Genomic DNA, 25,057 nt, shown 5'->3' with positions numbered 1-25,057 from the left:
AATGGTATATTTTTTTGTGGAGTTTAAAAGCACACTATGAAAATAGTACATCAGATTGAAGGTCCTGGCACACATTATAGAAGTCTCCTTATTTATGAATGATTATCTTTTACACCGTTGACTCCAGAAGGACACTAGAGCTGTGCAATTATATTGAATATTTTAGAATTTTTAAAACAACCCTTGCATTGCGCAAAAATGCACCCAGATGAGAGTTGTGAGTTGTTTCCTCACACAAGGCTTCAGAGAAATGCAGCCACCATACATTACTAATAGCATCTTTTAAGGGCTCCTGAGTCCTGTCTCGACTTTGTTGTAAAATGGAGGCTGTAGAAATGGATGGGTTAGCACATGATATTCCCAAGTGTCCTTTAAAATCTCAGGGTAGTCTTGCTGCACAGATATAAAGTTACCAGGATGGACTATAACAATACAAGTATGTCTTATTTATGTATAGATTTATTTTTCCTTTTTTTATTTTTATTTTTTTTACCAAGATCAGGAAAAAAAATTATGAGTTTGCAAAAATTGCAGATTTATGTCAAATATATACTGTGATTGTACTACAGATCACTATTTGAAATCGACTTTTGTCAAAGCAATAAAGCATCCCATAACCACATTTAAGGTTATGGCAGAACATAATGGCTGGGTTGGTAGAATGTAATGGATAACATGTTTAATGCACACACGCACACACACACACACACACACACACACACACACACACACACACACACACACACACGTACATACAGTGCTGGCACAAACCATGTAAACACTGTGCTTAAAGAAGAAGTTTGGTACACTTTTATCTGTGCCCTTTTGTCTGTTATTGTTTCCCATCTGTAAAATGTATTTTAAATGGTTATTCTCTTGACCAGAAATGGTAATGACATTTATGTGACCTTCAGTAATTAGAAATGAAGTATACAAGCAAAAAAAGCTTTTCTTTGAATTATTATATATTATATATTATTCTTTTTTGTAGACAAAGCAGTACTCGTTAAAGCTTAATATAAAATTTTCAACAGTAAGATACATTAAACTGCGCAATTATGTTGGTATGAGCTAATACATACAGGAAGGTGTAAAGATTATTACTTGTTTAACAGACATGCTAATTATTTCTTCATTTTTGTTTTATGTTGATAGTACATTTATTACATACCACATTTATTATGCCAAAAAGAAATTGTTTCAAAATTAATCATCAAACTTAGCAAACTGTTTATAAATGCAGTGTTTCCATAATTTGTGCCAGCGCTCTCCTTCTCTCTCTCTCTCTCTCCATATATAAATAGCCTGTTTCAGCAGGACAATGCCACAAACCATATAGAAATGGTTTTCCTGATATATATATATATATATATATATATGTGAACTCCATAATATTTAGGACAAAGGTTTTTTTCTCGTGATTTGGCTCTGTTTCTTGGCAAAACTCTGGTCAACAAACGCCAATAACAGACTCCAGAGGTAATCAAAAGCCTAGAATCAAGACTAGATACTGAAAGCTGTTACTTTACTTTGCATTAAATAATCAATTGAACCAGACTAATTATAAACATCTCTGAAGCCCTTTGTCCCAACATTATGGCACATTTAACCGAACATTTAACCACTTATGAATTGTTTGATTACAAAGGTAAAATTATGTAGTACATAGCCAAATCAAGAAAAAATATTTTTCTGCCTAACATTATATACATATATATATATATATATATATATATATATATATATTACAAAGGAAAAGAGAAAATATCATCACAGTTTCTTGTTAAATAAATAAATAAATAAATAAAATAAAAAAGGTGCTGGATGCCAGATGCCTTGACCAGCAGGGTAAATTGCTCCTAGCTGTTGCTATGGACAACTGTGGTACATAAAACAACATCATTAATGCAGCAATGGACATGTGATATGAATGTAAATTTTTATGAAATGGCAAATAGCTTGGTACAATTACAGAGTATCTTATGTTATTGAAACACAAACACTCAGTGCCACAATCTATAATCAAATACCAAATGAAATAGCCTCCTGTGGTGACATAAAAAAAAAACTGTGTAGAACAATGTGAATATGCCACTGTCATAATGCAAAGGACGTCTATGAAATATAAAGAATATAAAGGCTCCCCACACAGATCTCTGAAAATTAGACATATATCATATACTGGATCATATGCATAGTCATAAATGATTTTAATAATCTGAGCTTCAGGTTAGTTTTTAATAGATCATTACGTCAGTTGTGGCAAGATGTGAATTGATTTCTGCCCCTGGCTGTGTGGAACCTGTTTTCATGATTAAATTAAATTATTTTTCCCCCTGTTCTTAACAGAAGCATGTTATTGAGACAAGTGAAAAATGACTGTTATATAGGGATTTGAATCCACTTTTTTCAGTTACACAATTACAATTACAGTTGAATTTCACCCATTAGTGACCAGCTAGAAAGATGCCAGAATTACATTTGTCCTTCACCGGTAGAGCCTAAAAGCTTAGATTAGGTAGTTTCTGTCACTGCAAACATGAAGATTTAACATTTCTAGAGACCTACCCACGTTATTTGGTAGGTAACTCATTTTCCGTAGTGTAGTGTTAGTGTTTGGGACAAAGATATATTTTTTCTTGATTGATTCTCTGCTTTTATTAAAGGGTATTTTTATACAATTTGATTTCACCATGTAGAAATGACAGAACTTTCTCTTTTATACACAGCAGTATACTGTGCAGTACAGAGCCAAATCAAGAAATAATATGTCTTTGTCCCAAACATTATGGAGCTCACCATAATTTCTAAATGACACCGCACTGTTGCCCTCATTTGGTGCTGCCCATTGTGGTGTGTGTGTGTGTGTGTGGATTTTTTAACCTTTAAAACTAAAGTGGATCAATCCATAATCAATGGATGCCATTTTGGCTCAAAGAAACCAGTTCCAATTAGCAGGCACAATGTAGACATGTTTTCGGTACTTGGTAGTTAAATCAACAAGCTTCAAAAGAAGATTGCTAGAAGTATAATCCTTACCAAATGTGTTTGTGTTGTTTTGCTTAATGATTATGTAATGGTAAGGTGGGTGGGTCTAGAATGGGTGGAGCTTTATCACAGTCGGGTGGCTGCAGATTGGGTGGTTGCCTCTGAGTGGGAGGAGCCAGGAGCAGCCCAACAGTTCACACATATTGCTTTGAGTGTAATTCCTTCCCACACTAGTGTGCCATTTTTCCCCCAGCACTGGAAATGTGCCAGTTTGGACTCCTCCCATAATATGTACAATATATTGGGTTTAAACCTGCTATTGGTTACTATTACAAACCTAATCGAGATTTTGTGTAATGCATTTTCATAGAGAATAACACCAGTGTAAATGAGGCTATTTTAAATCTATTTTAAGTTGAAGGGCTTTTCAGTTTATAGGATTTTAAATTTCCTGAACTGAATTAAGACTGGTGTGGTGCTCATGAAATTGCACCACACTAAAGTACAAGTAGATTTTTAGCTTATATATATCGATATATAGCTCTAGATACTAGTTTGACTATCCCCTCATGGTTGGTTCTCAACTGGGATGACAATGCATCACAATGTTTTTGATGTTCAATCACTCTTTTCCTTTTTTAAAATACATTTGATCCATTTTATGAGATATTAGATTTTTGCCTGTAGTGTAAAAACAAGTCAGTGTTTTGAAACACACAATCAAAGGGTCCAAGATCCACACAGACGGTCTTTTGGCATAATCTAGGTTTTTGATGTTGTTGTTTTTTACAGTTTTGATGGTGGTTAAAGGAAAGATTTAATCTGTGGTGCACTGCTTTTTACACAGACCAGATACAGTATATCCGTCAAGCCTTGTGTGCCTTCCGCAGTACCTTCTACGAGTACCAGAAAAACTGGCCATAGAAGGTATTGATCCATTAAAGAGAAGTTTGCCCTCGTCTCTGAGCAATTTCATAGTGTTTATTTCCCTCCTCCTTCTAACTCAAACAGAGGCTGCAGTATTACTATTTACTCACTAGAGGCACTAGAGTATACTGTGACTGGCATTGATGATGCTTGTTTTCTACGTGCACTGCTTTCATATTCTTTCATGTTCTCTTATTGTATTCTAAGTTAAAACTGTCTCAGTGTAAATAGATTGGGGTCAGAGTCAGAAAATGAAAGAGGGGTGCTATGCTCTGGCATCATAACTGCTCTCCAAAAGAAAGTTCGGGAATTATTTAATAAGAACTTTGAATATACTGTATGTCTTTAAGTTAATCAGACATTTTAAAAAAGCTGAATGTAGTTTTATTTTACCAAGAGATGCCTATTGCACAGAAGTTGATTGTTTAATTGCCTGTTGCCTCAGGCTTACGTATATGAATTTGCATAATTAAGTAATATATGCTGTATCATGAAAGATTCTGCACTGAGGGATATTCAGAGATCTCCCCCTCCTCCCAAAATGCTCTCATAAAACACGAAGGAGGATGACTCAGTTGTCTCAACCTTGTGAACAGAGAGCACAAAATGTAGGCTACTGATACGGGGCTAGATTGGTGTGAACAATTGAAACACCTTTATTTTTTACTTGTTAAATATATATTTTTCTTTGAGCAATTGTATTATAAAAAATATATAATAGTCCCATTTTGAGCATACCATAGCTTATTAGCTGTATTATTTTATTTTACCTTCTTTGCTCTTCTTTACCGAGGGCATAAGTTACTTTGGCGGGCGCTTCAGTGTAAATGCTAATGCATTATTGTCTTAAAAGGCTTATAAAAGCACGGTGCTTGCAGGCTTTATTTGTGCTTGATAAACAGGATGCAGACTAAGTGATTGTGCATGTGTGTGTGCGGGCGTGTCCACACGCATGTCCATCCGCTTGCACGTGCATTTAGTTATGCTGCTGGACTCCACCCTCCCTTCACATGACCTTGAACAGAAAACTCCATGCCTGTACCCAAGGATTACTCTGTTATCAAATGTAAAACAGAACAGAACACAATTGTTGCCACGGGGGTGACACACTTTAACAATTCCTTTTAGGTTTTAACAGATTCTTGTTCACCAGACAGAAACTGTCATTTGTAATTTTGTGCTCTCAAAAGTTTTACTTTCTGAATTGTGACCCTACAAGTGTGATATAATTTCAAACACATTTACCAGCTCCGAAATATGTGCCTAACTCACCAGTACTGCACGAGCAGGCACACAGGGTGCAATTTTAGGTTTCAGGATTTAACAGTTTGAGGCAAACTGGTTTTGGTTTCTCATTTCGGCCAACTGACAGCAGAGATAACGGGATGAAGCCCTAAATATTAAAAACAGAGTGGTTTTACTCTACCCTAGTCCAGGCAAACTCCCGCACAAGCTTCACAATTTCATCCTGTTCCAGCCAGGAGTTAATTGGGTTTGACTAATCTGTTAACAGGTCACCGGTCCTGTTGTCATTGATCCATGATCGTTTTAAGTGCTGTGGTCTTATTTTAACCACCTAGATTGGGTCTTTTTTCACCCATCACATAAGTATTATTATGGCATGCAGCACATGTAAGACCATCCCAGCGGGAAGATAACACACAGGATATGCACTGTGTTTTCTTCATTGGGCTGTCGGTTCAATGGATGGGCTCAATGAGCCATCACTGATGGATGCACATTGCATAAAATGCATATCATGCTGTATGTGGAGCCAGAAAACTGATTAGAAGAAACAATAAAATCTACCCCCACTGACAAACATGGGGCCGGCAGATAGAGGGTCACAGCAAGAAGGTCCTGGGTTCAAGTCCAGCCTGGGCCTTTCTGCGTGGAGTTTGCATGTTCTCCCCGTGTCCACATGGGTTTCCTCCGGGTACTCCGGTTTCCTCCCACATTCCAAAGATATGCAGGTAAGGTTAATTGGAGACTCTAAATTGCCCATAGGGTATGAGAGTGTGAGTGAGTGGTACGTGTGCCCTGTGATGGACTCTGTGTGTTCCTGCCCCTTTCACCCAATGCATGCTGGGATATGCTCCAGCACCCCCTGTGTTCCTAACCAGGAGTAAGCGAGTTAGATAATGGATGGATTACAAATATGGGTGGGAGCTGGTTCTACAGATGCCAGAGGCCTCTGTGACCAGTGTCTGTCAGACCAGAGAAACTGCAACATCTGCAACATCTGCAACATCTGCAGTCCTGTTTGCAGAAACCAGTGCCCAGTTCAATATGTCATTTGAACCCTTGGGCCCGTGAAGTAAGGACTTTCTGAACCCGTTCGCTGTGTTTCTGACTCTGGATGGCTCAGAGGTTCTGAAGCTGTCCCGGCCTCTTGTGATGTAAATTAGTACCATCTGCGGTCCGTCACGCCAGTCCTCCGTGGGGAGGTCACCAAGTTTGCTATGGGGGTTGGCTACAGGTGCCGAGCCAAATCTGAAAGAAATGTGACCACATCCAAGCGAATCTGTACTTGATCAGACATGCCACTGTCTAGTCTCTGTAAATTAGATTTTGCTTCAGACAGGGCTGTACGTGAGGGAAGAAAGAGACCGGGTTCATTTGGACAATGCGGTTATTTTGTTGAGATTTGCCCATCCGCCTTACTGTTTTTCATGGCTGGTATGTAACATTAGAGGCAGTGGGTGCCACATTTAATGTTTGGATAGCAGCATTTATTTATTGACCGGTCCAGGTCTTAAGAGTTGAAGCTAAGATATTGATCTTTCCGGTGAAAGATGTCTAACTTGCTAATGGAAGGAAATAAGCCTGTTGGCCTTGGAAACATAACACAATCCCTGCCATACTGGTTATCTAAGCAAGAGAATGGCTTACTTTTTTTATACTGGAAAAATGCCATTGAAACCATAATGACAGTACAGTACATGCAGTTAGGTTATGCAGTGTGGGTGTGGTTAAAACAGACTTCACGTTCAAATTCAGGCAGGCCACTGCACTCTTGAGCAAGTGCTTAATCACAATGGCTACAATTAGTGTGACTGTAACTTTCTCTCAGTGAAATCTGTTTTACCTTGTTGTATATATTTAACTGCATTGTATGAATTCTGTAATTTTTGTTGTGATACTTCCACTCCATGGCTTAATGCTCATAATAATGAACTGTCACATTCCTGTGTGTCAGTCATATTTTACTGTCCTATTGCACAATGATTATGACTGAAGGCAAATCAGGCAGCTTTTCACATTACCTCAAATGTTTCCTGTGTGCGAATAACCCTGAGAGAGTAAACAGTGCACTAATGTGACAGAAATATGCCGAGAAACTCTTGAAAAATCCATCACAAATCAATCAAATCTCATCTAATTTTATTTGCAAAGCACATTTCGTACAGGAAGCAACTCAATGTGCTTTACACAACCAGTTCAGATACAACATTAAAAAAGAAATAATAATAAAAAATAAAAAACAACCATAGAAATCATATACCAAAGGATGTAACAGCCAACTAATATCAAAATAAAACCAATTGAATTTCCTTTAATATCAAATGCTGCACAGAAAAGATATGCTTGCAGTTTTTTTCAGTTGTGTTCTATTATGTGCACTGACACAGAGAACCTTGGACACTTAGCTAGAATGTTCTATCCTCTGAGCTCTGACAAATTGGGTGCAAATGCTATGACATTCTGGTTCTGCGTTTGCATCACTGGCTTACCGATTGGACCAATCGTGATATTTTGCTGTTGAGCAAATGGCTTTTTCTTTTGGTTTGCCAAAACCATCATGGGTCCATTTCTATTGAGGCTGATGAAGGCTCACTCTCCTGTCCTTAGTGGCCAGTAGTGGAGACGCATTCCTACGCTCGGCAGCAGGTACAGGGACACTGCAGGGCAAAGTTAAGCCTGTTTTCTGTAGGGCAATGCAGAAGTGGCATATGCTAGCTCATTCCATGCGCTGCGCGTTGCACAGCGTTACAGTGTTAGCCATGTCTCCATGGCTGCGGAAACCGCAGATTCCACCGGTAAAATCTTAGGCGGTACAGTATGTAATTGTGGTGGCTCTTGCGGATGGGTTCCTCCCCCCCCCACCAATTAATTGGGGAGTGGAGCGGGCTGGAAGGGTGCCACCACTCGCTAGTGTCAGTGTTAAATTGCCTAAGGAAATCAATCGCATTGGTCATGACTCATTTGTACACAACAGTGTCATGGATCGCTCGCATGCTCCGTGTCATAGAACCCGCCGTATTGTCCATGTCTGGCAGACGGTGAGAAATTGCGCGATGGACGTGTCCTCAGGCTGCAGGGCGCGGGGAGGGCATCCAGCGCGTTCACCTCATTACTGACAGAGGGTGGCTCATTGTGATCGTTCCCTGGCAAAGAAGGCAAGGCTTCCGGTTCATTAGCCGACAGGCACTGGCGGGTCTCGCGCGCCCCAGGGTTGCAATCGATATTTTTTCTCTTTTGTTCGTTGGGCACCTGCACTAGAGAATTAATACGTCACGCTGTTCGAATGTTTTGACCGCACCCTGCTACCAAACCTTCCTCCTTCTTCCCCTGTTGCCACAAATCGGAGTTACAGATTGCTCCTTTACCGGACAGGTCACTGCCACGCGTTTATATCCGAGTTGATTGACAGTTTGTGTTTCCATGCCGACCAGCATGGGAACACAAGTACCATTTTGCGTTCTGCTTTATCCGTGGGTTTCCAGAATGCTTGTTTTACCATCAAAGGACGCAATCAATAACAAACAATGACAGTTAATTGGTAAATGTTGTCCTATTAAACAACTAGAATTTATTATAGAATTTAGTATGTTGCCATTCAAACAAGCAATTGAACCACATAAATTGTTTTATTTTTATTCAACGGGTTACAGGCCAATCGTGTTTTCCAAACGCACAAAAAAATAAAATAAATTAATGAATAAATAAGGAAACCGACCAGATAGACGGAGACAAAATAAACAAACATTCGTCTGGCTCTCCTATAATTATTTGCAGACAAAGGAGGTCCATGCAATAAGGCATCATGGTTATGCCATTGGGTTTCCTTATGCAGTCGTTACGCAGCGCTCGCGAGAGCGACGCGGCTACACCACCGCTCAGGCTACAGCCGACGCCGATTTATCAAAATAACCAGAATGCGCGGATCCAGTTTCCGTCTGGTTTTTTTTTATATTCCCGGATCATAGGACGATGACGCGGTGATGTGCAACTGCTCGCGAGTCGCAGGCTGCTCTCTTCTGGCCAATCTGCCACTTTCTCTGGGGATTTGACATCGTCTCGCGCTCGCGATCAAACGGGAAAACGCGTGCTGGGCATTTGAATTGACACAGAAGGGCGTGGCTGGACTAAACAAAATGACACATCGCCACGGCACCTTTTTTTAATTCGCAACTGGAACCAGGATTTCTGTTTTCTCCAGAACAGGCCATGTATACAGCGGTAAGTGTTTTTCTTGTCCTGGCGGGGGAGCCAAATACAATTGATTTCGCTTCTGGTTGCTTCATAGGTTTTGCTTTTTATTTAGGATCGGAGAGCTGGTGTCTGACTGTGGGTCACAGTGTTTCCGCGAGGTTCAGTGAACGTTTATTTTGATGTCTGTATATGGTGTGAGCAGCCATGGTGAGAACAGCACCCGTGTATTCTCCGCATGACTGACTGTGTTCATCTGAGTGTTGTCATGTTTTTGGTGAGAGAGGAGTCCCATGCTGTTCCTTTCTTTTGTCCCCGCAGAGCTCCGGGTCTGGGAACGCTTCCCTCCGCTGTTCCATGTCTTCATCTGCGGATTTTTCTGACGAGGATGATTACAGTCTGAAATCTGGGTCGGTATCACCGGCGCCCGGGGACACGTTACCGTGGAACCTACCCCGACATGAGCGCTCAAAGAGAAAAATTCAGGGAGGATCAGTGCTGGATCCGGCCGAACGAGCCGTGCTCAGAATAGCTGGTAAGTGCTCAATATTCCGGTGATTGTTAGGAATGCTTTAGCCTAGTCACTGGCAGTACAGGCTGAGACATACGAACCGTATCGCCTCAGTGGTATCTCATTTGCAACCCTTCATTTTAGATATGCTGTGAGAATCTGTGTTAAAAACGTTGTTATTGCGTAGTTTGTGGCGTATTGCGTTTGCGGATTGATAAACAAACGCTTTATAAAATTGTCATTTTGTATTGCACATATTCCGTCGCTACCTTGAGGCAGCCTCCGCTCATCTGGGGGAGGGGCATGTAATGCTAAATTAGAGGTTGTAAATATTGTGAAATTATTACAAATGTATAAATAGTGTTATAATGAACTGTGGGCACAAACAAACCAATTAGGTATATTCAAGAGCGAGGCAAAACATTGAGTTGTGGTGAAAATCCTCTATTAGGAATTCTTATAATAAGTGTCGGTGTTGAGACGAATCACTTAGTTACTTAGTTCACAAAAGAGAATGTCCATGAAGCCAGCAAATGCGCAGCAGTCGCCTATATGTTTCATTTTTGGCTACCTCTAGGAGAAATGTGCGGAAACGCGAGGGAAGTTATATGTAAACGGATACAGTAGCCTAGCCGAATTTGACACTGGGGAAAAATGAAATCGCCGGATACCCTTTTTTCAGATAAATTGCTTTACAAAAGTGGATATCCACATATGAGAAAAATATAACCACCACTGAAACACTTCATAAATTGATGGAATTGAACTGCGGTGGGTTAGTAGCCTACAGGGGTTTTCAAACATGGTCTTGATACCCAATTCCAACCACAATTTCATTGTACAGTAGGGTATAGCCTTGTAAGGCCATATTGCAACAGGCTATTAGATATGAATGTCATACATAACCTAATCTGTAAATTCAAATAATATCTTTATTATGCAGTATGATGTAGCTTAACGTGATTTGCCCAGTCTGCAAACGATTCCTTTATAATGATATTGGCTATTTTAAGATCGTGCTGTTTTAAATGTGGAAAAATTATTGATTCGCTAACACAACCGGTTGTCTAACTGGACTTGGCGATTAAGATAATGAACTCCTTGGGATATGAACTTGCTTAAGCTAAAGCAGGTTTCGTCATGTAGGCTGGGCTAGGACTACCTAGGAAATGATATTGCTGTTTACGAACTATGAACAATACGTTGTAGCTATGAATAGGATTTTTGTTCATTTTATGCCTCCTGATGCGTTGGATCACTTTAGACTGGGAATGGTTTGGGAACTATTAAACTATTTTGCCTGTAATAATGAGACAGGTTTTTCTCTGGCAACATAATAAAACTCATCCAGCGTTAGGACCTGGGCGAAATCCTTTGCAGGCCCGATTACGACGCTATTGGTTACCCGGCGGTCAAGTGAACGAGAAAGAGAAGCCATGCGTTGTAAATACATCAACAAGCACTGGAGTTGCCCCTATGAAACCAGCCAGTTACGAAAAAATGGACTATTATTGCATTACCTTTTAACAGCAAAATAAATAGAAATAAGATTTTAAGAATAAGCGAAACACATTAATTGTACCATGAATTTTGGACTATTTAATTCGGCTAAATAAAATGTATAACAACTAGAAAAACTCACCTAAATTTGTCAGAAAAAAATCCTAGCTAATTTAGATGTTGTGCCGGTGTCTGAAGAAAGGTTTAATTACAAGCGCGGCCACACCGCAGGGACATACATGCATTTCAGACACCGACGTGAGATCAATAACGAATAACGGAAATAAACTTAGAGCCGGGTTGATAATGAAGCCCATAACTTGCTGTGGGAATCAGTAACCGGCACAGTCGCATTAATGCGCTGGCATTACTGGAATGGATGTCATGGTGAACTACGCCGCAGTGAGAAGGGGAGCGAGGGGAGAGAGAGAGAGGGAGAGACAGAGAGAGAGCTAGAGCGAGCGAGGGGTGCATTAGTATTGCACAGACGCACTCGCTCGATATGGGATGGCATTCATGAGGTCCGGCAGCTCGTCCTCTTAAACCTAGTGCACAGCTGAGATTTTCCTCATGAAAGCGGGGAGGAAGTCCCGTCTATTGGATGTTGATCAGTAGGGGAGGGGGAGAGGGGCGTTTCCTTTTATAGAATTAGGCTACTGATCACTTGGATCCCTCTGCTGCTCCCAACCCAAGGCTCCTCGCCCGAGCCGCTCGCGAATGTCCAGTCGTTCTGCCCCGTCATGGCTCATTATAACACAACGCCGGCCGCTTACGCGCTTGCGGACGAAAAGGAATACCTTCAGGCCTACGAAGATGTTCTGGAGAGATATAAAGGTAGGCTAAAGTGAAAAATGCTACGAGGGGGCTCTTAAATTGGGACAGAGTAACGGTTTAAATAAAACGGGCAGAGCTTGCCCTAAATAGCCCTGTCACTCTCATAAACAAGTGTTTGTCAGTAGCCAGACTGCGACCGGGCTGTTACCTTGTTGAAATGTGGCATGCGTTTGACTGTGTGTGTTCAGATAACATGTCAAAATATTATGGCTAATTTATTTTAATAAGCTGCACTTAGGCTATGGGTAGATGTTCATTTAGCCTTCTGTTCAGGGATCACACGATTGTGTGGAAGCTTGTAATTGTATATTGTTGCTTAGCTTAGCTAAGGATGAGGGTATAGAGACTGATCTACAGCCAAACTAATTTTTAACGAGTCGATTAAAGGCACATTAATATTTTGACCAGTATGTTTCACGTCAGTTCATAATATGTATTAACTTAACGAGGTCTTAAATGCTCCTTTTGAAATACCAAATCGAATTAATTATCCTGTTCATAGTAGGGCTGATTGATTTAGCCTTCTGATATGCTTTGAGATTAGCCAAAAAACTAACATAAAATTTGACCTTTTCTAAACAAAGTATCACATCAGACATTAGCCTAATATTCGAAAGGTCGCATAAAATTATTTGCATATTAATATATAATAATTAGCCTATGAGACAACTAATAGGATTCAGATACCTTTGACATGGTTGTAGCCCATCCGATCCTGCTGACACGAGCTCATATGGTAGTTTTAACAAGGCTCGTGCCAATAGCGTAACTGGAAAATGCAAGAACGAAAACATCAGCCGGCCTCGGTTGACATCGGTCTCGTGTGCACTCTTTTCTCGTGCATAGCCTATATGAACTGGTGCTCCAGGCTCACGTGGCCAAATGCCAATTCAGTAATTATGGGAAATCTTGCAGAAGACATTATATATTTTCCAACATCCATTCATCCGTCACGCTTTCTCCTTTTGTTGCATGACATCAACGCTGAACGCGCCTAGCCCGTCCAGGTCTCCGTGGAAAAGCTGAAATTGAAGCGGAATGCTTGTTCACACACAGCACAGCCGCCGCGATTTATTTCGACAAACAATGGCCACCGTACCCGCCCAGAGTGTAGGGTGTGGGAATGACCGTTGCAAGAGAAAAGGTCGTTAATGCGCGAGGAGAGAGGCTGGGATCGTGAGATCTCAGGGCTGCTGTCTCGCCCCAGTGTCCCCGGTTAGAGCACAGATTTAGATTTTCTCTCAGCTGTTGACTATCATAACAAACAGTCAGCTGTGCCAAGGCTTAGCTTTTTTGGGTGTAATGGAATCATATGATGGGGCATCATTTGGAGTCTGGCTTTTTATTTCTAAAGTCTCTAGACAGCTAACATATAGCATAGTGCAATCACTAATCCAGAGAGTGGATTAGATTTACAGACCTGTTGGTCTCAGGAACACGAAAATCAGATAGATCAAGAAGGCACCGGACATTTATAATCAAAAAATGAATTAATTTTTGAGCGTTACTGGGCGCTCTCTTTTGATGTTGCTTGAACATTTAGGCGAGTTTGACATTTGTAGGCCAACTGGTTCTGCTTCTTTAACTTATTAACGCTATTAATCACTTTTAAGGTCAGCTGTTGCGTAGAAGTGCTGATCTTAGTTGCAAGTGCATAACAACACTGATGAGAATCTTTAAGCCCTTTCGTTCGTAAAACTTTAATGAAATAAAGTGGGGGGAAAAAAGAATGTGTAGAAAATTAACCCTTTACCGTGACACATGAAAGAAGGTAGCCAAAAAAAAAAGTAATGGTGATGTGATTGACAAAAGGATCTAACCCTATTAGGCTACCCTAGGCCTATTCATGTAGGCTTGCATTCCATCCATTTTGTGTGTAGGAGCAATCCGTTTTTTATATTAATGTTGCCGTCAGTCATCTGTAATGACTAAAAAAGATGAATTCTGTGATGCATGAGGCTGTGTGGCGATGTCCTATTTGACTGAAACGCGGGGAACGGAGATTATGGCCTCGGGCGGTAATGGCAGTTGTTTTCCTCGTCGTGTCACGCAGTCGCGATGGCTGGCATGAGCTGTCAGACTTAGTCACATCTTGTGATGTCCCGGCTGATGCTAAACGGACCTGTTTGCTATTTAAGGTCAGCGCGAGAGAACGAACGTAAAGTCTTCTAATTCGGCTGAAAATAAAGATGCGCTCTTGATGAGCCGGACATATCGGCAAAATGAGCAGCACTGAAAAATAAAATAAAATAGAATGTAGGACACTGTTGGTATGGGGTCGGTTCAGAGCAGAAATGATAGAACAAGGACATTATATTCGGATTGGTGCTGAATGCCCCACTGTTTTATGACAGGCAATGGAATTTAGTGAACACATTATACAATGAGGTACAGAGTGGCTCTTCATAAAATGTACAAAAGTCATTTTTATCTACTGCGCTGTGGAGTGATGAATATTTGAACATAAGCTTGGTCGGTTTATTATTATTTTTAAGGGAAACAAACAAAAGTAGTTGTTAATTGCCTAAGGTTGTTGTTTTCTCTTATTTTGCAAATGAAGACAAAGTACAATTTTTCAAAAAGTATGCGCCGTTCCATACTTGCTGAAAGAGCTCTTTCACTAGTGATGTCTGGGGTTTTAGGGCATTCTAATAATGGCATGATTGGCCTGGAGGTTTTTGGTCAGAAAACAGCGCAGTATTTATTTTGTACTGTTTCATTGGTTGACTAAAAACCCACTAACTTAACGGTCTGTACCCCAGCAGAATGTGTTTTGCAATTAAATCAAAACCATTTTGTTGACCTAGATTGAAGTTGGCAAATTAAGGTGTGGCTCAATTTTTTTTTGGGAGATTTTTAAAATATTATTTCACTTTTACGGTATATTTTCAGTTGGCCCAGCTGGGTTTTGGGGTGAAGTGAAGGATATTTTAGATGCTTCCAGAAGTTTCTAAAGACCTGCAGGCATTACACTGGCATTTGGCGAGTTGTATGGGCATTTTGGGGCTTGTAGCCTAACTGAAGGAAATACACCTCCGCGGGGCATCTCCCGTGGACAGTTCAATTAAAGTATAAAATAACAGGGTTTGGAGCGGCTATGAAACGCAAAAGGGAGCACATTCGGGGGGAGGAGCTACAAGTGACAGGCCTGGGTACACATTAACGCCCTAATCTCTGTGACGGATGTGGAAACGCCATTGGCGGGCGTTTCGCCATGCCGGAATGTTGAAATGATACAGGTGTCCGTGAGGTCAGCTTTGATTACCTGCAGGTGACAGGCATGCGCTGTGCCGTACGTACAGGGGTATATGTACACATGTGCGGTGTTGACGCAACTCTAACAGAGTGCATATGTGTGTGTCCCACAGGGACCGTACTGTGTGTGCTCCATGAGAGTTGAGTTAACGCTGAGCAATTTACTCTGTGCTGTGCTTTGTGTGCCCTGTGTTCTGTGCACTGTGAGATGTGCTGTGTGCCCTGTGTTCTGTGCTCTGTGCTCTGTGTGTGCAGCCGGGCCTAACCCTCTCCCACTGCTGCTGTGAGTGTGTAGTGTGGTCTGGTGCCCAGGGGAGGGTGTTGAGCAGAAAGACGATGTGCAGAGAAATAGACTGATAGAATAACTGTTGCTCTCCTTATGAGTATAAGTCCTCCCCCTGCTCTTAGCTGGGCGTTGGCCAGTCCTACCGAGAGACGGCCGCGTGCGTCTGTAAGGAACAGTGCCCCGCCCGTTATCCGTATCCGTTATCTGCATCTGGTGATTGAGAGAAGCAGAAGGGGCGAAGAGGAACGGACGGGGGGGAAAAACGCTAAATCGCCTTGCCGCTGAAACATTCCTGGAACGGGTCTGCAGAGCTGAGCTGAAATACAGTAACAGCGGAGCAGCTGTTTCCAGACAAAAGGAGCCTCAGACAGAACGTTCCCGCCCTGACCGTTTTTCTCCCCTCCCGAAGCTGTTTGGGGGGGACAAAAAGGGCTCCTTCAAGTGTGGAGGATTTCCCGCCTCCGCGCTGGCAAGCCGAATGTTTCGGGTTCACTCCGGCTCTTTTTCACAAAGGGAGCCGCTGAGGACGCTGGCCTGTCGATAGCGTGGGCGGTTTGGCTGGACCGGCTCTGCTCGGCCTGCTGGTCTGGCCCACGGTGGCCCGAGCAGGGACCGAGCCTGGGAACCGCCTGACGGGACCTCTGTTTTGAGGGATGGAAGATTCTGACCTCCTGCCTTGTCTTCCCCTAAAAACCCCGTGGGTGGCACGGGCCTGCAGTGTTCCCGAGTCGGGCACCAGCGAGATTTGGACCCAAGCAGAGGGTGACCCTGGCCCTCACAGACACAAGGCGCTGTCAGTCCGCGTGATTGGCTCGCTGAACTGAAGACCCTGGGCTCCCTCTGTTTCGTTGTGCCAACTCCAGGCCAACCCCAACTTCTGTGGTGGATTTGTGTGCTCCTCCTTAAGCTCGGCACCATGTAGGACTTGTCCAAGTGCATCAAAGCTGGGTTCCATTGAAAGCGTGAGGCAATTCCCTTAAAATTCCCTATTGCGCGTGGTCAGAGAGGTCTGAATCATTGATGCTGAGAATTTCACACCATTCGTACCTCCTGTAACATTACAGTATTACAAGTGGAAGTGACGTTGGGCATTTTCCTTGTTGATGTGTATACTGTTCCGCCAGTGATAAAAGATGCACATGGATTTCCATTTTTTATGACGGTGCCAATCAGTTCAGTACAGGTGCCAGCCCTGGCTTTGGACCAAAGTTTGTCACAAAGCGACACACTCATAACCAGCTGTTATGAAAGTTCTGAGGTCCACTTGCGAGCTCCTGTTTGCCTGCAGACAAACATTCCCATATGTGAGGATTTACTATTAAAACAATGCTTTACATGCTCACAGGACCCTGTGAACATGAACTCCGTGGAAAAGGGGCACCATGAATAAGGAGATCGCATTTGAGGCTTTCTGCCCTGCGACGTTTCCCAAGCTGCTGATTTGCACTCGTCTAAACAACAATACCGTACCAAGTGGGTGTTACTAATAATTACACACCAGAGAGGGGTTTCTCCCTGGTTGGGTGTACAAATTCGGCTAATCTGCCCAGCTGTGCTTTCTTCGACCAAGCGGATTAAACCGGTTTACTTTTTTTTTTCTTTATTTAAAGTAGTAAAACCCCTATTTTGGCACCTATGTAGACTTAGCAGGGCTCTGGGTGGGAAACAAAAGCTCTTTAGGTTTGAGCGTGTCCCTCTCACGGCATCGCAGGCCGGGACAATGGCCTCAGTGGAGCAGGCCGCGGGAGCGCTAGCTTCTGGCACGACCTCCTGACGCCAAACGACGCAGGTTAGCCATTTTGGTTTTCTATTTAAGCGCCCGAGAAGCCCCCACCAGCGCGGCCTGACGTGTGTGCGCCCCATTTCTCTCGTGACACGGAGGTCGCGACCCCCACAGGAAAGGCATCACACGTGAAGAGGGCCTTTCATTGGCTCGAGGAGACGAGCTGGAAGGAAGCCAGGCGTGTTGTTAGGCTGAGTCGCGGCCGCGGTGCTTGGCGGAAGGGGGTGGTAACTACGTAATTTCTGTCTAGGCCCGAGGAATGCCATTTTTCAGGTTGGTGGCTGATTCCCTGCGGTTGCCCTGGTCTGCTTTAGTCTTTGTGTTTCATCCTGTGGTTGGAGGCAGCTGTGAGATGATGTTGGAGGCAGCTGTGAGATGATGTTGGAGGCAGCAGTGAGATGATGTTGGAGGCAGCAGTGAGATGATGTTGGAGGCAGCAGTGAGATGATGTTGGAGGCAGCTGTGAGATGATGTTGGAGGCAGCTGTGAGATGATGTTGGAGGCAGCAGTGAGATGATGTTGGAGGCAGCAGTGAGATGATTTTGGGGCAGCAGTGAGATGAGTTGGGCAGCAGTGGATGTTTGGAGGCAGCAGTGAGATGATGTTGGAGGCAGCAGTGAGATGTTGTTGTAGGCAGCTGTGAGATGATGTTGGAGGCAGCAGTGAGATGATGTTGGAGGCAGCTGTGAGATGATGTTGGAGGCAGCTGTGAGATGATGTTGACTGTTGTCTGTTTTGGCAAGTGATTTCTCATTTGGTGATAAGGGAGAATTGTTTTGATAGCCACTGAAAAAATATTTATGTCATGCTAAAATTAGTCCAATCATAGTCACCTGAACTGCTGAACATCTTTATTATTATTTATTTAAAAAAAACAAACATTTTTACCAGCCTAGCTCATGAGCGAAGCTATACAGTAATTCAGTGGCTCCCTCTAGAGCAGTGGGTGCAGGTTTTTCTTTTGGCCAGACACTACAAGACCTCAGTCAACTAATTAACTACTCGTATATAGAATCTGTTGTCTTAGCGGTGGGCTAAAACAAGAACCTGCATGCACACCAGGCGGATCTAGTATCACTGAGTTAGCTGGATAACTGCACTGAGTATAACCCGGAACAGCTCTTTTTACTTGAGTCCATGTTCCAGATTTGGGAGGGTTCCAGGTTTTACTGCTGACCTAGAAGTTATCCTGCTAGGTCAGCAGTCCTGCTTTGTGAAACAGGACCCAGCTCTTTTTGCCCTAGACCGGGGCTGCCCAATCCTGTTCCTGGAGATTATCATACTGTAGGTTGTCATATCAACCCTGATTATAATAATTAGCAGCTCAACAAGATCTCTACCTGTTGAATGAGGTGTTCTTTGTTAGAGCTGGAAAGAAAACCTACACGATAGTAGATCTCCAGAAGCAGGGTTGGACAGCCCTGCTCAAGACTCCAGACATGCACTCTGCTTAGTAATAATGTAAGAAATTTGTTATGCAAATTAAGATTTTTATGTTCTTTCCTTCATTGTTGATGTCTGTGCTCATCTAGCCTACTTCTTCTATGATTATGGAAACTTGGTTGCAGTTTGCATTTTTGTAATAATGTAAATTAGGGAGACATCAGCATCAATATCAATCAAAAATGCCGAGACAAATAGCCTACTGGTCATTGATACTGGCCCCAAAATGACCATATTGTGAATCCCTAAAAGGTAGCTATATTGTCATTTCTATGTAGATTATCTTACCTTGATTATAGTAGCCACGCTTTTGATGGGAGGTGGTTGATTGACAACATTATGTTATATGTAGGCTATAGCCTACTTGTCGGTGAAATTATTATGTTACTATCTAATTAAAATGCAACATCTTGAACAAAAACGTATTGTCCTAATCAAGGAATTTTCTTTTAATAACACAAACATGTTGGGATATTTATGAATTCATTAATCTATGTTTTCACGTTAAATAAAATGAACCTGCAATGAAATGTGAATAATAATTTTGAATAATTGTTTTTGTTCATATGGTAGCAACATCTCGGGCGGAGTTATCTTTTTTCTTTGTTGCAGATGTCGGCCATGTTTAGCATTCACCACTGGAACCATGTCAGCAATAATAAAATACATCTCAGAATCTCAGTAGTCTTTGGCCCAGTGCAGATTTTTATTAATGTGGATTCCATGATGATTCCCTCAGTTTATTTGCTGCCGTTCCAGAGAGAGACTGGCAGACTACGCCTGCGATGCCCGGTTATTGAGTAATTGCATTAACTCAGAGTTTTTCTTTCTTTTCCTCTCTCTCTCTCCATCCCTCTCTCTCTCTGTCAGTAGCGCTTGGCCATGTTAGGCGTAGCCGTCGAGCTCGCTGCCAATGTAAATTTAATCAAACGCCACCGGAAAGCGATCGGCCTGTCTGATGGTAAGCAGCTTTTAGGCCGTCAGGTCGGGTCTTGTTAAAGGCTGCGGCGATCGTTGGCCAGTATTAGCCGTGACTTCACTGTGACCGACCGGTCTTTAGCGGGCGGTCAGGTCCCGCTCTGCTGATTTGCAGCAGTGCGTGGTGTGTGCAGGTTGAGTAGCTTCGTCTTCCTCTTCGTATCTCTGTGACTGCCCCATTTGGGCAGATAAGAACCCCTTATCTCTCCTTCGTGCTCCTGCAGTGATTTCAGGCAAGTTTGTGTGTGTGCATGTGATGCAGGAGGGTTTATGACAACAGTGATCATCAGAATAAGAAGTGCTCTGTGTGTAAGAGTTTCTGATCTAGTCCTGTGGATGAATCAATGGACATACCCAATAATCCACACTCTATGCCCAACCTGACTGTCCTAATGGTTTTTGTAACGGTTATTGTAACAGTACTCATAACAAAATGACCAGACCATCATTTTCTGCAAGAACACATTTGAACCTATAATATTGTGGTAAAAATCAAAGTAAGTAATAAATCTATGTGGTTTGTCTAAGTGTCCTGAGGGTTTTTGTCCTGCGGTTCGAAAGGCCTTTCTTTGCTGTCGCAGAAGCAGTTCCCCGGGTGCTTTCTCTTGTCTTTGTGTTCAGATACGTGTGACCAGCAGTTACCTGCTGGAGGACGCTGATTGCCTGGCTTTTGATCTCTGTTGTGGTGGGTTGATGAGTAACAGCCTCTGTTATTGCTCTGTGCACGGATAGCTGCTCAGTTAGGATAACTGCTCTGTACATGGATAACTGCTCATTTAAGGATACCTGCTCAGAGCACACTTGGGCGTATTATATTATTCCTATATACTGTATATAGGAATTGTAACTTCTACATTTCATGAAAGGTTCTATGATAATAATAATAGTAATAGTAATAATAATAACCCCACAGGTCGTACGTTACATTCTCCCAGTTTCTTTGCTCATACAACTGTGTTGAGTTGAACTTCAGTTGCGCAGATAATAATACCAATCATAATAATAGTAATAACCGTGAATAATATGCATATAATACTGATAATAATACTTTTATTAACAGTGAGTAACAGTGTTGATATCAGCATTCTCCCACTCATTTCTGACTGTAAGGAGCCTCAGCCCCTCCCTCTTCCCTCTCCCTGTCTCCCACAGTCTGTTCTCAGGCACATCTGCCTCACCACGGGCCAGTAATGGCTGTGAGTGACTCAGCACCCGCTTCCTGTCTCTGTCTGCAGGGATAAGCTGTCATAGCGGTGCTCGATAAGCACCGGCCCTCAGGGCGTTCGCCTTCTGACAGGCCGGATATTGCTTTGACTTTTTTAACCCCTGGAGCAGGAATTCCTTTATTTACCCGCAAGAAAATCAACCCTGTCCAGCTGCGTCTCAGTTATAGAGGTCAAGTGGACCGAGCCGAGATGCTGGGAATGTGCGGTTTCATGGACCTGTGGGATTAATTATTGCGAAGGGTGCTGGGAAGTGGAGTTTTTATATGATTCTAGGAGGGGTTGGGCAGGGGAGGGGGAAAATTGATGACTGAACTATGACATCACAGTAGAGCTGGAGAATGTTGTCATGGACGCAGATGTGAACACGCCTGTGTCATGTTCGACGTTTGGTTTTATACTGTGTGCTCGCCCCTTCTCATTTCCTGTGATTGAAACGTTGCACACTCACCCTCCCATTAAAGCTCAGTGTTATCAGGACATAAACAGTGATGAGAGATCAAGCTTATCATGCCAGTTTAAGAGTATTAAATAATAAAAAATAAACAGATTTGATTACTGGCGATGTTTTCCAGCAGTCCATGTTTGGCACCCATAAGGTTACTTTACACAGCACCCAGACATGGCCCTTTACTTCTCTTAATATGATCCTTTTCACACATAGTGGGCTTATAAGGGAGAAAGTCTGGTGGTGACTAACTGAACAATGCAACCAGGAACCAGCACATTAGAAATGAGCTGCACAGAGATCAAATTACTGCTTAATAGGAACAACGTCGGGAATAAAGATATCTTGTTAAGCATCTCCGAGAGGCCTTGCCGATATTGTCCTTTAATAAGTGAATTCACCATCAAAGACAGCGAATCAGTTGTCATGGCGCTTCCTGTCCTTTTTACCAACCGCTTCAGATTAGCGTTCGTTCCAGGGTTAGGCTCCTTTTCTCTTTTTTTGGTGTGTCCTTTTCGTCGGTAATGAGCTATAAAAACAGCATGGGTGTTCAGATCCGTCGTCCGGCCTTTCGATTAAAGCGAAAGGCGCCGGTTGACATTTTTTCCACGCTGTTAGCGCTTTATTGGCGTCGGTGCCGCAGCGCCGGAAGACGTGCGCCGCTGAGCGTGATGCGCTTGTCCTCCCGCTGATTAGGGGCGGGGCCTAACGGGCCCCGAGGACCCAGCCGCTGGCCGTTCTGGCTCTCTGAGCGCCCGAGCGTTCAATACCACTTTAGCCTCCCATTGAAGCCCTGATGGCTGTAATGAGGGTGGGGGGGGAGCGGGGGGGTGCCTGGGATGGGGGAGTGGGGGTGGGCTGCTTAAGGGGTTGTCAGTCTTGATAAAGACGGGCAGTCGCTGAGGAGAGTTGAAAAGCAGCCCTGGGCATGGATCAGTGGCTTATCCAATGAAAGCGCTCTGTTTGGAGGAGTGGGTACAGTCTGTCCTGTGTAGGTACTCGCAGTGTGTAGATGAGTGTACACACTTGTTGTTTGTAGGTGTGGGTGCACACTCTCAGTGTGTAGATGAGTGTACACACTTGTTGTTTGTAGGTGTGGGTGCACACTCTCAGTGTGTAGCTGTGTGTAAACAGTGTGTAGGTGGTTGTACGCACCCGGTTAGCGACAGTGTTCTTTTCTGCAGTCTTCCAGCTGAGCTGTGCAGCCGTCGTGTCCGCGGACTGCACTTCTTTCGCTGGCCTGCAGGGAGGGCCTCGTCGAGCAGAGCAGTCACTGTGGTGCAGTGACGGAGAATGAAACCCTCCCTCCTTCGGTGATGCTGTGGCCGGTTACGCAGAACCTCTGAGACCTACGTGTGACCTCATCGCAGCCGTATGCTGTCTGATAGTTTACATGGACACAGTACTTCAGTTGAGAGTGTGGTTTTTAATATGTGCCCCATCTTGACTTACTGACGTCACATTCAGCCTGCAGTCGGCCTGCTTGTTTTTGCCCAAGCTGTGTTTGTAGCATTTGAGGGTTGTATATGGTGAGTGAGTAGCGGTAATCAGGCTTTGCTCCTGTAAACATCACCTTTGGAGCACTACCCCAGATTCTTGCTATATGTCCCTAATCTATCAGGCTACACCAGGCATCATCTCCTTAACCTTTCATATCATTATGCGCTTTACAACATTTGCAGTAGGCTTAGTGTTACTTTATAAGGCCCAAAAAACTAAAAAGAAGGCTAGTAGGAAAAGTGAGAATTAAAATGAAATACCTAGAAGAGACACAGCACTGTGCAAGACACTCCTGTTCTCCACTGACACCACCATGGCATTCACGTTATTGTAACTCCAGATGAAAGCGACACAGATGTTCTGAAACAACACCCCCTGTTGCGCTTCACTGACTTGTTTTCTCATGTTGTGATGCGTTAGCTCCTAAATTGGCTGTCAGTGTGTCGCGGTGTGTTGCCATGGAATGGTTGCCAAGCTACAGTACATTCTAGTTAAACTACTAATTAGCAAGAACAGTTCTCCGGAGCTTCTCTATAGTTAATATCTTGTTTGAGTTATCTCTCTATAAAAGTGTAGTTTTATCTCTGGTACGGTTGCTATAAACTGAGACTGATTGGCATCTCTGAATCCGACTACAGCAATATATCAATGATAAACCCCAGAAAGATACCTTCAACAAACTCTTGACAGTATACAAACATAGGCTACATTAACTCTTATGGCTTTATTCCTATTAGGATTTGAACAGAGCCACAGAAATACTGTTTGTTGTATCATTGTGTGCAGGTTTGAGATGTCTGCAAATTGCATAGATCATTATGGATGGGATTCTAATGAATGGCTTTTCCTTCATTAAAGGACCTTCCATTTGTTAGACTGGATTCATCTGTAGTGGCGGAGTTGTAAGCTGTCTCTTAACATCTCTTAACGTGAGGTTTTCCAAAGTGTAGTACAAGGTAGTACGAGGTACAAGAAACTAAATTATCATGTTTAATTTTCATCAGAGCTGTTTAACATCAAAAAAAAATGTTTATTATTTTTCATAGTTCATTGATGGAGAGCAACCACAACAAAAGAAGTTTCTGAGTTGGCCTGCTCCTCTGCTTCAGTGAAAGATTGCTAGGAGTGGCGACATACATACTGTATTAAGTTATGTTACAGCTGACAATGCTAATTTCTCCATTTGAAGATGGAACATATTAGCATTTTGTTTTGGTTTCACTTGCACCATGACAGTGCTAAATTAAATTAAAGTAAAGTAAAATGCTAAATGCATTTGATTGCTGAACGGCTGACGATATGGACATGCTGTCCTTTGGTCTTTAAGACGTCTGTTCCAGTCCTGTTTCATTATCTACCACAGGGAAGCCACTTAATAGCCTTAATAGCTCTCTACACTGGAGGAAGTAGCGGCTTTTCTCTTCACTAAATGGACCAGTGAACATGTTCTGACTCTGGCTGTTGTATCATTTGATATCCCAGGTCCTTCAGCACTACTGCTGGTTTAGCGTCTCTGCGTTGTGCTGTGTAATGCTGTGTTGTGCTGTGTTGTGCTGTGTTGTGCTGTGTTGTGGTGCGTTATGCTGTGTTGTGCTGTGTTGTGCTGCGTTGTGCTGTGTTGTGCTGTGTTGTGGTGCATTATGCTGCGTTGTGCTGTGTTGTGCTGTGTTATGCTGCGTTGTGCTGTGGTTATTACTCGTGGTCCCTGTGTGATGTGGTTTCGGGGCCCGTTATCAGCAGCTATCTGGCGTTTATTTGCGGTTTTAGTTCAGTTGCTTTCATGAAAAGGTCTCTTCAGGTGGCACACCTCTCTTGTCAAGAACTGACAGATGCTGTTGTGTAGCTTTTGAGCTTCAGCTGTGAATCCGTTCAGTGATTCATAAAGAACTTCATAGAGAGTTAATCGTGCCGGGTGATTTAGTGCAGACCAAGAGGGCGGGGCACGGAT

At 42.9% G+C, this 25,057-nt stretch overlaps 1 protein-coding gene across 25 annotated transcripts in view; it reads left to right on the top strand.

The window, feature by feature from the left end:
- dst (dystonin) overlaps positions 1-25,057 on the top strand; it is a 207,711-nt gene that overhangs the window by 1,589 nt on the left and 181,065 nt on the right. For 18 of the 25 annotated variants that reach the window (XM_064317870.1, XM_064317864.1, XM_064317863.1 and 15 more), the window contains exon 4: positions 9,670-9,883. In XM_064317870.1, coding sequence (XP_064173940.1) covers positions 9,670-9,883 — 214 coding nt within the window. Of the gene's footprint in view, positions 1-9,082; positions 9,379-9,412; positions 9,559-9,669; positions 9,884-11,887; positions 12,194-25,057 lie in introns of those variants that run through there. The other 7 variants (XM_064317868.1, XM_064317869.1, XM_064317871.1 and 4 more) reach the window with 7 other exon arrangements.

Source organism: Anguilla rostrata, chromosome 18 (assembly GCF_018555375.3).
Source record: "Anguilla rostrata isolate EN2019 chromosome 18, ASM1855537v3, whole genome shotgun sequence".
Taxonomy (NCBI): domain Eukaryota; kingdom Metazoa; phylum Chordata; class Actinopteri; order Anguilliformes; family Anguillidae; genus Anguilla; species Anguilla rostrata.
Note: the sequence above shows the minus strand (reverse complement) of the source record. Positions and strands in the feature narration are given on the sequence as shown.